The sequence below is a fragment of the Cyphomyrmex costatus genome, unplaced genomic scaffold, assembly GCF_001594065.2.
Source record: "Cyphomyrmex costatus isolate MS0001 unplaced genomic scaffold, Ccosl1.0 scaffold165, whole genome shotgun sequence".
NCBI lineage: Eukaryota > Metazoa > Arthropoda > Insecta > Hymenoptera > Formicidae > Cyphomyrmex > Cyphomyrmex costatus.
In genome coordinates this window covers 166,172-179,740 of record NW_017275663.1, presented here as the reverse complement: position 1 = coordinate 179,740, position 13,569 = coordinate 166,172, and the positions used below count along the sequence as shown (strand labels likewise).

The window sequence follows — 13,569 nt, the reverse complement described above, 5'->3', positions numbered from 1 at the left end:
AAAAAAAAAAAAAAAAAAAAAAAAAAGAAAACAGAAATTGTCTGTAATGATCGTGTGTGTTTGTCACATAAATAATATATGTATAAAAATAACAACAAATCGCGTGGCTTTTGTCGAAAGTCGAAGAAGTTGTATGCCTATCTCACATAAGTAATCGTTTTCAGATTCTAATACACGCGGACCTTCAGCCCTTCGCTCATTTTGCAACGCTATTTACAGATGATATCTTATTTTTCATAAAAAATATCAATGCAGCTTTGTGCGCGTAATCGCTCGAAGCGACACATAATCACCTTTCCGGGTGTACGCATTTTTACTTCAAGACGTCGTTCATCCGACCTGCATTTAACATTTAATTCATCGTCACAAACGGAGACTCTATACAGACGACTAACTTATCGCGAATGCATCCCTCAGATGCGGTGGTAGGAAGCTATTCGACATACGTTCGCATTAGAAATAGATTAAATTCGCTTCATCAACGCGCTACCGATTCGAGTGATTCAACTCGGTTCGTAACTTCTCCGCGCTACTTAGTGATATAAGTTGATTGATGTTATACTATATAATAAGATCACATTAAATCGCAAAATATAATTGTATGATCGATCGACTTTTGTTTCGCACTGCCTGTCTTCTTGCCAGTGTCCGAATACGATATAACAAACGAAGAACCGAGATTTCGAATTCGTCGACTTACATAATCTGCTGTACGGCGAGAAATACCCTATTTCAATCACCTACGTCAATTCCAAAATTTCGAATCGCGTCGGATTTGAATCCGTATCGATAACGGCAACATACGCCTGCTGTGTCGCATGAACATTCGGTGCACCTTCGTCATCGAGAAATTCATGACAGAGGTAGAGAGAGAGAAAGCGAGGGGAACAAACGGCGAGCAGTCTCATCCCATTCGCGGATGTTGTTGAGTCTGGTGTTGCTGTTGCTGCGCAGAGTAATTTCTGTCGGTGTGCTCTCTCTGGTCTCTCTGCCATTCGCGGACCTGCGCTACTTCCTTTCTCTGCTGCTCGTTTTTGTTGTGCTGTCGGTGGTAGATGCTCTTGTGGTTGCGCAGACTGTTTAGACTGGAGTAAACCCGCTTGCAGATGTTACAGATCGGTTCCTTGCTGGGCCTGGTGTGCACGTTCTGTATGTGCCGCTTCAACCGCGTTAGGGAGGTCAGGTTTTTGTTGCACGGCTCGCATCGAAACTCATCGCTCGCGCCGCTGCCGGCCAACAGACCTGGCGGCAGAACCAGACACACAGGGGTTACTACTTTTGTAGGGGTTTTTGGCACACGGAACGTCGCGCAGACGTCGGACAGGTGGACAAGTAGACATTAGACTGGGGCAGAGGAGGATTTGAGAGAAAGAGAGAGAGAGAGAGAGAGAGAGAGAGAGAGAGAGAGAGAGAGAGAGAGAGAGAAAGAGAGAGAGAGAGAGAGAAAGAGAGGATATCATCCCCAATGTATAGAGAGAGAGAGAGAGAGAGAGAGAGAGAGAGAGAGAGAGAGAGAGAGAGAGAAAGAGAGGATATCATCCCCAATGTGTTTCTTTACTTTGCCCTTTCTTTTTTCTTTTCTTTTTTGGGGGAAGGAAGGTTTTTTTTTCTAGCCGTGGCCTCGTCTCTCGCGATCGCACACCACCATTTCACGCTCCTACACCACCGTCACATTTAAGATCACACCACCACAGTTTTTCGCAGCTGAGAAAATATCGTGCGCCCGTGTGCTCTCTTTTGTTTCGCCTCTTAATATTTTATTTTGCGCCTTTATTAATCGAGCATACGTCGTACCACCGTCACCCGACAAGCCGTGCCCCAAACTCGTTTATGTGTTACTTCTCAAAAACCACCTTAAGTTACATATGCTTTATATAGGTGCTGCTACACTGTCGTTGCTGCTTGCGCCTCTTTTTTTTTTTTTTTTTGAAATTTTTGTATGTGTGGTCAATTCCTCTGTAAAACCGATTACATAGCTGTCATCACGATCATTAAGCTCTTTATCGCAACCATAATTCAAAGAGTCGTATCACCAATGTCATAGTCATTGTTAATTTCGTCGTCGGTGTCAATGTCATGTTTTCGATCTTTCTCTTATTCTGATGCCGCTTTGCTGTCATCGTTAATGTAATTGCTAACGTCATTGTCGCGGTTATCTTCCGTTTCATTTCTTTCATTACCAAAAACCAAACGAAACGTAATGTTACAAATAAAGATAGAGGTAGTTTCCGCGCATCGAAAATTCAGACTCTAAAAAATCACATTGGCTCAGTTTGTTCGACTAAATTTATTTAGCCATTTCATTTCGTCTCACATCCGAACGAATCATCGAGTTTGCCATTTCTATACAGTTCGACGTGTCCATTATTGTCATGATCGATATCTCCTCACCTTTAACCTCGTCAATATTAACATTATTATCATCGTTGTATCCTTCTATTAGTCCGATCATTATCATTTGTAATGCGATACAATAAACGGTTTATAATCATCATTATAATGAGTACCGTCATCGTCCTTGTCTTTGTCGTCAATATTCTCCAGCAGTATATCATTATCACATTTGTTATTCCTGATTCAATTATTGTCGCTTTCGTTTATTGCATTTGAGTTCTACAAGGTGTATTTTTGTGATTTCTTTGTTTTCGCGATTGACTTCATAAAGTTTGTATGGAGAATTTTACATAACTCATCTTTATCAAAGCATAATAAGATAGAAGAAGCACTTATTTTATTATATAAAACTATAAATTATACTAACTCTCGTAACACTTATCAAACAATATAAGTGAGAAATAATAATTTTATGTAGAAACGGCATCAAAATTAAGTACTAAAACATTAAACAAAAAGTGCTAATATATAATGATCTCATATATGTATAGTTAATATTTCGAACTTTTCATATAGTGATATTTTCAGAAGGAAACGATATGAAATATCAAATGTTGTGTTATTGTATAATATCTCAATTTATACGTTTCTCTGTCGTGTATGAACGTTGTTTCAGAGATTTTACTCGATCAATTAGCTCTATTTTATATAATCACGTAATCGAATTTAAATCTTTACGAAATACACTGTCAAAGTGTGTTGCATTGAATACGATGACAATGGTAATAACCGCGATGCTCTATTCTGGAAGGCTCTTCTGATTCGTTTGCAGCATCTCTCAGCTTATTGTGTGACATTTATTTCTTTCAAACGCAATTAGGATAACACAGTGCAAGCAGTTCAAAAGTTCCAGCGAACGATCGTGAGCGATGAAGTTAGTGTTTCATGATCACCAGGTATGTATATGTATATAAATATATATATATATATGTATGTGTGTTATATATATATATATAGATATATATCAATGTCGATGCATATTATTTACAGCAAAATAGAGCGTAATATCTTACAAGTATATAGATATATTTACATGTACGCGTATATGAATATGCGCGAGAGTGGAAATATGTGCGAGCTGTGTACACAAATGCGATATCTGTTTTCTAATGAGGTGATGCGAATGAAGCGTAATGTATTCTATATTTCATGATTAATGGCATTAATGGCATTTTCGTAGCCTTGAGCGAAAGAGCTACCAACAGAAGTTCTTTCTTCTCGCGCGATATTTAGGCCGTGAGAGATAGCGCTCGCTCATTAGAAACAACATTTTATTTCGTTATTTTGTTTCTTTTAATTACTTATCTCCTTTATTTCTCTTCGTCGCGACGACTTATATATTGTATTATACGCGTTATAACAGTAGATCAGTAGTTTTTCTTAAATATAATCTCGCGAGTACAGGAACAATGCGATATTTATATGTATTTAAAACAAACGTAGCTATAACATTTTGTGCAACCTGAGTCTTTACAAAAACATTTTGTATTTCTCTTTGTATGTAACTAATGAAATGTCACAGATTGCACAACCGTCAAATAACATTTGATTAAAAAACAATCTGATCTATTAAACAGTCAACCAGCATTTTTATAACAACCTCAGCTTTATAATACGTCCGATATCGGGGAATAGATAACAGCGCAAAACAATTCACACTCTTTTTCCCAGGAAATTCTCATTGGATCAACGTCGACTAGTGATATTATTTTATAAGTACGATATATTAATAAGCGTCGAATCTAAAAGACGAGTAAATGAAAAAAAATTAAGAATCGAGGATTCAGAAGGGTAATCAATTGTATAACGAGCCCAATTTCGATATTATAAACCCGAAATAACGCGCATCCGACACACTTCAATTACTAAAACCTTAACGAAACATGATATTACGAATAAACGCAGAAATCGTTTTCGCGCATCAAAATTCAGACTCTACAAAATTACATTTTAATTAGTTGGGCTAAATTCGTTCTATCAAATAAGTAACTGTACTCTGTATACGCTTTATGTATAATATTGCATTTTCGAGGTACCGCGGCTTATTAGATAAGAAAATGTTGATAATTCTTTTCTTTGGTTCCAACTAAAGGTAATCTACCGAAGGAATAAACGACTAGCAACATTTCGCTCCAATACTGTTGAGATATAATTATACAATACATCAGCGGTAGTGTAACATACTATAAGTAGAACACATTTATACAAAACGGGTAATGTCTTCTATTGACAACCGGTAGACTACAACATCTCTCTCTCTCTCTCTCCCTGTCTCTCTTGGTAGAAATCTCCAAGGTTTGCGTACACGACGATTGTATTCTTGATTCTTTTATTCGTCGTATTTGACGGTACAACGGGGAAGTTGGTCCTAGATCGGTGCTGCCGGTCAATACGTGACTTCGCATTGTGCTTCTTGCTCTTTTCGTTCCTTACGAGCGTGATACTGGCTCTTGTGACTGACCAGACTGTTCTTGGACTTGTAACTTCTACCGCACTGATCGCACGATAAAGATTGCGGCACGTAGAAATGCGTGTCGGCCAAGTGCCTCTGCAGGGACCAAGCGCGCGAGAAGGTTTTCTGGCAAAAGTTGCAGTAAGTGCGATTCACGGATTTATGATCCGATTCGTAATAGGTGCGCAACGTGTCTACGCGCTTCACTCGCACGAGGTCTCTTTGCGATCGTAACCGTCGCAGGTTGAACGGCGGCGGTGCGTCATTATTCGAAATTCTTCCGGACGTTTGCGGCTGCTGTTTATCTCGAAGGTCATCGTGACGATACTCATACGTCGAATCGAGATCCGTATGCCTCTCGAGTGTATGATTCGACAGTAGGCAGGATTCGAGCTCGTCCATCCTCGGCGAGATAGGCTCCGATTTTAACACGATCTCCATCTGATCGTTAATATTGTCTAAGAGATCGATTATCGGCAGTTCTTGAGACTGCGATTGTGCTACCATCGTCTCGTCGTATCGATTTGTGCTTGTATTTTGGTTCGATTCCTGTACTTTTCGTTGGTATTCGATGTTGGTAGTGGACTGCCAACCCCCGTCCTCCTCGGTGACCTCCTGGTCTGCAACCAAAGAGGAGGGGGCTGAGTCCAACCGGATTCACGCGACATCATTTAATACCATAACGAGCAACTTTCAGGACGAATATTTATTCTCTCTCTCTCTCTCTCTCTCTCTCTCTAGCTTTCTCTCCCACTTTCACACACTCTCTTTCTCTCTATCGTAATGTGTAAGACGCGCGATTTCTAAAGCTGATTCCCGACGGAAGCGAATTGAAGCGTTTTTACTAAAATTGGTAACGTCTAACGATTATATTCTTAGCGACAAAGTCGACGAACAAATGAGAGCGACGTCTTGTCGTTACGAGACAGCGCGAGAGTCAGTAAATCTAAACCACAATTGACTTGAGAAAGATCCAAACTGGATATGTTCTTGAACTGGCGTACAGTATATTCAATCTATCCAATTTATTTAACATTATTTAAAATTAGAATCCTATTATAGTTGTAACATAACGAGAAAGAAAATGTCATTAGAATATGTCATATTGAAATTTGAAATTCTGCTCTTGACGGCGGAATTATGAAATTAAAAGACTAGACAAGGAAAAGAGCAAATATGGACAATTATAAACGAAATCCAACGCGATATATCGATACGATTGTAAAATGAATAACGAGTTGGGTTGACTTTACATATCATCGCCCGCGGCCAGGGCGCTTTTACTCGTCATTTATTTTAATTCCATGATTTTGCCATGGACACAATATTAAGGATTAATACGACAATTCCAAATAGAGATGATTTTTCCTTCCGCTATTATTTAACAGCAGGAATAAAACGTTTAGAATTAAATTCAAGTTTAGCCAACACTCGAGAACGTTCATCGCGTTCGATCTACTAAAAGAGCAAATTGTTCATACAAGCGATTTATAAGAAATTCAGTCTACCGAGAGACGATGCGTTGACACATTTAATACCGTCGTAACCACTCATCAGGCATGTGGAAGCGTGTCGTTAGAATGACAACGATCGTCGTCGACAGGAGCACACGGCGGTGTTCGCGAGGCGCTTCTTTGCGGGATTTTACCCAGCCGGTTACCCGTGGCAACGCTACCCCACATCGGTCCTCCGCTTCTCTACTTTGCCCTTCCTCTTCGTGTTTCGCGCCCCTCGTGATCCTGCCGCCGCCGCCACAGCCAAGCGCGCGCGCCCCCCCGGACCCCCGCGTTCACCCCGAAGCGCGTTCCTCCTTGCGATACAACCGAGAAGATACACACACACACACACACACACACACACACACACATACATATACCATATATATATATATAGGATGTGTATTATTCTTAATAACCCCTGTATGCCGTTACGCTGTATTATGACTGATGTTGACTCTAAGCGCGGAGAGAGAAAGAACGAGCAGCTACGATCGATAGGCTGCTCCGCTCCAGGTAAAACGAGTCTAGGGAACGTCGAGGAGAAAATGTACAACACGATAGAGAATTTTAGATTAGCTCCGCGCGCGTACCGCTAAATATTTGGCGATTTGCATAAATACGCCATTAACAGCTTGCTTCCGCGTACAATTGGATACGATGCAACGAGTATATAGATTTGATCTGAATGCCATCCTCGGACGAGTTCGAGAATTTGCATTTAAATGTTATCTATACTGATACAAAACGTAGCTGTCTTTTTTTCCAACCGTAACTATATATATATATATATATATATATATATATATATATGTAACTACGTAACTCGAAAAACAGAACGTTACACTTGAATACGCATACGAAACACTTTTTTTTTTTCCGTCATCTCAGCTTGCATAAAACGCGCGCTCGAGAATATCATCAAAACGAAAGATAACCCGTTTTCTCGCGCTCCGCACAACATATCCGTATCCCCGGCGATGGAGAGGATGGGCAAATAGGTAAGCATTATGCCGATAGACAAGCAACCCCCCCTTTTTCTCTACGCTCGCCCGAGGAAACGAAGGGAGGCTGCAGGCTCTGGCGGAGTTGTCCACGCAACGCACAGCGGCCGCATATTCTCCGCCAAACCCGTTCGGAGAGAGCACGTGTTTTACGACGCGCAAGAGACATCGCACAAAGCGACTCGAGAAGTTTTCTCATGTAGATTGTGCATCGCTATTCTTAGCAAGGAGCACTCGTTGGTTTCTCTAACAGGCGCAAACAGCAGCTCTCGCGATATAAGCCAGTTGTACTTCTTGCTCTCCGCCTCTCCGCGCTAATCTTCTCCAGATTATACGCGAGAGAGTGAGAGAGAGAGAGAGAGAGAGAGAGAGATTTCGAAAAGCGACTTAAGGTACATATTCGGTTACATAAACGTCTCATTAAATTCTATCATTTCGGTAATAACGCACGCGCGATCGTTCGATTCGGAGTACAACGCGGAGGTCAACCGGGTAATAGCGATATTGCAATATTTTTTTAAAGATAAACAATACGGTTATAGAATCGTTAAAACAATATTATATATATATGCAGTAGATGTATATTATTAAGCGAGAATTACAATTACTTGTATCGATAAAGACATATCATGATACATTCTTTATTCTCCGGTCGTTCCGCGGTTATTTCTCGCTTTCGACTAGATATTAGCGATACTAGCAAGAGAAGGTCATCGTAACCCGCGACAGAATAGATTGTATCGCTTGCACATATTCTCGAGCATATCCGCAATAAAAATCTCAGATAAAGGAACGCGCGTATCCGAATAGATAATCGTCGATAACAATCAAGGAAAGTCTATGCAGAGACATAATCGTCTCCATGCCGCGCGCGATCGTCGATTTCCTTTCTCTCTCTCTCTCTCTCTCTCTTTTACGATCGCGATATCTTCGTCGCACTACAGCATGACGTTGCTCTTTCGTATCGCGTATTATTGTGATCGATGTGGTGTCCTGATCAATGAACCTACGAGGAAAAGGGAAACAGCTTTGTTTGGAAGATTCGTTCGAAAGATCGTGGACCACGGTGATGACGACCGATGCTCCCCCCCCTCCTCCACCCGTCTCCCTTCAAACGTTCTCTCTCTCTCTCTCTGTCACTCGCCTTTCTCCCCTCCCCCTCCACGAATTGCCTCGCCATTTCTTTAACTGCTCGTCTTCCCTCCGCGCTGACTTGTCACGTCCTCCTCCTCGTCCTCCTCCCCCCCTCCGCGCCACCGCCACCTCATTGCCTACGCTGTGTTGCGCAGTTTTCGAGGTCACCTCAAGTTCATCATCGATAATAGCGCGAGCGAAAACAAGCAGCTAGACCTGGGCGTCCCCGATAAGTACGTACTACAGATAAAAAATTCCGTCGGATTTGGTTTCGGAGCGAACTTTCGTTTGGCCTTGGCGGGCGCCGCGCCGCGCCGCGCGCGTCCATCCGAGAATACGTACCGTTAATGCCGCGCAGCAGGGGTTCCCTAATCCGGGCTCTCTCGCGGCACGCGGTGTCTCGACGGTCGTGTGGACCGAGAGTCCGAGAAACATCGCACGAAGAAGACATATCCTCACGCAAGTGTCCACCTCGACGAACCGAACAGATCTTGGGGTACCGTAAATATGGCGCGATGCTTTTCTGAATTATTGAAATCTGTTAAAATCTCGGGAAAAAAATACGAATGCTATACGTATAATTGCGAGAATTTAAATAATTTAAATATTTATATTGTAAAAGTCTGTTAAGAAAATGTGTTAGCAGAAAAAACGCGATATTGAAATTTCCGACGTTTCCAGAATTAACAAGTCATAAATCTGTCAATCAATCTTACACGCATTCCTGTATATATACTATATTTGAAATGAAATATTGGAATATAAATATGTTTGAAAGGGATTAAATCGAGCGATATAACTCAATTATTCGATAACGCGTATCGACCGAAATCATCGAAACTCGTCAAAAATGAAAATTGGATTTTTGGCGTAGTTTTTGGTGATTTCTTCACGCGCGCAATTCTATAATTAAAAATTGTCAAGTATCAAACCGATCGGACGTCGTGCGTAGAAACAATAGCGCATCACTTGTAAATCATTTGTGACCAAAGTTAAATAGAAAGCGCCCCTTATCAATGTCAACGTATGTCACGCCCGATTCCATTTCCGTTGTCGCGTTAAGAAAGAAAAAAAGGAAAAACGAACGACTGTCTTTTTTTTCCCACCGTGACTTACGCACGTGTATTACGCGTAGCGGGATGAACGAACGGGAAGATTTATAGGCAAGGGCAAAAAAATGAGAGCCACTGTGCATCAGCATGATCGCAACTACCGAAACAGCAACGGAACGATGGTGGCTGACGGGTTGGGCAAAAAGGGGGGAGATAGTATGGGGAGGGACGAGGTATATTAGAGAAAGAGAGAGAGAAGCCACGCTGTGGTATCGAATAAACAGACCAGCATGAACGAGAGACTCATGTCATCCCGGCAGAAGTTGACAAAACTTCGCGTGCCATTTATTCGCGGCCTCGATAGATGGCGACATACCCGGGCTTCGCGTTGCGAAAATAATTTTGTTTCACACACTCCTCTCTCTCTCTCTGTGACTTTCGGACATTACGCAACAACCGAAATTCCTCCTCGGAATCGGCAACGAGTTTAAAAAGCAAACGCATCGTATGAGCGATGGTGAGAAAAGGAAAAGAGAGGAAAAGCTGGAGCGAACCAACGCTTCGTCATGATATATCCGACACGTTTGGAATTCAGTAAAATAGCCACGCGGTGTATTCTAGGCCGCGAAATCCCGTGGAGAACAATTGGGGACAAGATTAATGAAGCTGATAACGGTGATTTCAAAATGAATTCTAAATTCATCCGGTGGGGCGGGGGGGAGGGGGAGGGGGGTCTAGCACTGAAAGACTTCTTAGACACAGTTCGTATAGCTGATATGAATGATTTACCACTTTCTTTTGGCTCTACGTATATAGAAAAATACACACTTTACAGAAATAATAATTACTTGTTTCAAACGTTTCAAAAGTTCATATATATTCGCAATTTTACCGCAAATTCATCACGAGCATCAAAAAATGTATTCTGAATCCTAGTAAGTTTAATACTTCAATCAAGTTTATCAAATGAAAATAAATTCAATTTGCGTAAAGTCGCTTCTTCGATCAATTTTATATTTTTCAAAAAAAAAAATATTTTTTCATAATATTTTTCAAAAAAATTCTTGATTTAAATATGAATTTTTTAAAATTTGTAATAAGTATGTTTTAATATTAGTATCAAAAAATATTTTTTATTAAAAACAATCTTAAAAAGTAAATTGAAAATGATCACTTTTCTCAACAATAGAATAATATTTTTCTATCTTTACGATTTAATCTGTAACTGAAATATGTAAATCCTATAAGTGCTGCTGGGACATTTCCCTAATCTTTAAATAGTATAATAATTTGATATAATATTATGTTTCACAAACTTTTTTTCTACAGTCTTTTATTTTATTCATGAGGGTTAATTATAGTTGTAATTATAGTTCAAGTGTTACAATTTTTTTGTACAGTTGAAAAATTGTAAATCTTGCTAAAACTAATAACGAAAAAACTCTAGTGAATCCCAACAACGAATATATTTTATTTCGGGCTACAAAAATGTGTTCCTGTTACGAGTTAAAAATATAATCTGAAAAGTAAAAATGTAGTGCCTCGAAGAAGCGGTGGTTCACCTTGTGGATTGATATGCGTTTCTGCTCATTATACCCTTGGAGTCGAAAAAGTCAAATCGGATCCGAGAGCGTTCTTTAAGATTATTGATATAGAGCATTGAGCTATCTGGAAAAAAAAAAGAAAAGGTACGCAAAAATACGTTCCTTTCTCTTTTTCTCTCTTTCGGACGCTAAAAAGCGATAGAACAAATATTTATTTAGTACCGGTGCATCGAGATTTCGCCACGCGGCCTCATATACACAAACGCAGAAAGAAGATAAACCGCGCTTCGAATTCAACCTCGCAATCGATATTTTTGTGCCATACTAAACTTCGCGACAGATTACCACCTATCTGCACCTCTCTACGCGAAAGAACGCTGCTGAATGTCGAAAAGAAGGAAAATAATCGGAACGCCGCAAGGCCAATATGCTGTATGTCGGTTTAAATGCATTTTCGAGAAATATAAATTGAGTATTCACGAGAGAGACGAGAATATGCGACCGCAAAAGAGAATCAAGCGAAAGAATGCATGCGCAAATCCGATGCCCCCTCTCCAGGCTTTTGTAACTGACTTTTCAGTCACGTTCCTTGAATGGTTGCTATTTTGGAAGTTAATATATTTTACTTTTCATTCCAAACACACACAGATCCCTGGAATCAGACAGTCGTCCACCGCCGCTTAACGCTCGATTAAAACATCGTTTCTCACACGTCGGAATTGTGCTCGAGAGATTTATGTGTGCGAAGTTGGCCCCGCACTTTTTGAACTTTCACACGTGAGAGATTTAGATATAGAAAACGAAATATTAAAATGTAAAAGAGATTCCTCCTTATTATTTTAAAATTTGTCAAATTAATCTGAGATTGAATCAAATGATGTGTGTGGTGTACATAATATCTAATTTAAAAAAATCATTTACCTCGAAATCTCCACTGATTATTTTATCAGCTTGATAATTACAGGCGAATAGGGACAAAGAGACTTCGACTTCAGGACCGATCTTTGCGGTTACATTGGCAATTGTTTGCACGATCAAGCATATAATTAATTAATGAAAAAAAAAGGCTGTTCCGCAAAAGTTATTGTCAATTTAAAAAAAACCAGCAAATCCTATTTCTCGAATAGACATTTCGCAGGCTTGAAATTAAGACAAAGAACAATTCATGCGATTCACAAACATTGATCAAAAACATGTAAGAAACATCGAATGCTGAAAAGTCCGATAATAGCCATAAAAAAATATTTTGTTTAGCAAATTGTGATGCCATACTAATAACTATTAAATATAATAATAACAATATAATAGTAATAAATGTGATGGTAATAAGAAAAGTATATAAGATGGTAGAAAACAAGTTAGTGTTTGGATTTGATTATACGTATTAATCAAACACATTAGATTGAAATTATTTCATCAAAACTATAGTAAAGCTGCGTTCTCAGTTTTCGTCATCACATATTTTAAGTGCTTATCATCATTCTGTCTTTATCGTTCATTAAACATAAAGCAAGAATGGAAGCGCTGAAAACGTCCAGCCTAATTATCGTCTATCCTTGATTATTATCACACTTTTTTTTAGCGAAGAAGAATGAAGTTCACGAAACAAATATCGTGTTTAGCTTTTGAAACAATGCCAAGATCGTGTCATTTGTTTTTCGCTGTTAAGATCCCGCCGCGTTTAGCGTTTACTTAGCAACAAACATCGTCTATCAAAATTACATCAGTTTCGAAGAATCTACTGGCTTATCTACAAACATACACTTAATCCGTTAAACCTTCCGACAGAGAATACGAAATGGCTGCAGTCAACTGATGATAAATAGGATTAGAAGACGCGGAGTTGTCAAATAATGACAACTAATTTATTGAATACTGTTAAAATTAATATATGCCTCTGTCCTCAAGACATTTTGAAATATTCCAAACAAAATTATGCAACACGCATAATTAGCGAACAATATTCTCATTCTTTCACACCGAAGGCATTGCTAATGCTTTTGAAACTCCTGCAAGTGTTACAAATAATATGTCTGAATCTAACAATAAGAGATCTACGTCCGACGAGTCGTGAAAAGACGTTTCGCTGCTCTCTCTTTCTGTCTCTCTCTTTCTCTACAAGCGACATAAATTCTATCGGTCAACAGCAAGCGAGCGCCGTGCTGTGTCGCAAGACATTCTTTATACCGAAATTAGTAAAGGAAAGAAAATAAAACGGAAAGGAAAAAGAAATCTATCAGTCCAAAAAGTACCATCGCGATTGCCTTTCGATCGGTGCGCGAACTGGCGAGATATAATTTAATGTATCTAATGATTCGTGGAGAGTGAGTGGCAGGAACGTGAGTGGCGTACCAAGGTCGTCGTATTTTTAGTTAGGCCAATGTTTAGTTGGCCACGTTTTCGTTCTCGTCGGAGATAGAGGGACCTTGAATTTCGCGGATAACATCTGCAGCCTTATCGACGCGGTCTCCAATCTTCCTCTCCCTCCCCCCC

General features: G+C 39.8%; 1 protein-coding gene across 1 annotated transcript in view; it reads right to left on the bottom strand.

Annotated features, from left to right (window-relative positions):
- The window catches only part of LOC108771797 (broad-complex core protein), a 47,525-nt gene that overhangs the window by 4,165 nt on the left and 29,791 nt on the right, over nt 1-13,569 (bottom strand). The window contains exon 6 of the mRNA XM_018537160.1: nt 12,180-12,188. Within this exon, the coding sequence (XP_018392662.1) occupies nt 12,180-12,188 (9 nt within the window). The remainder of the gene's footprint in view (nt 1-12,179; nt 12,189-13,569) is intronic.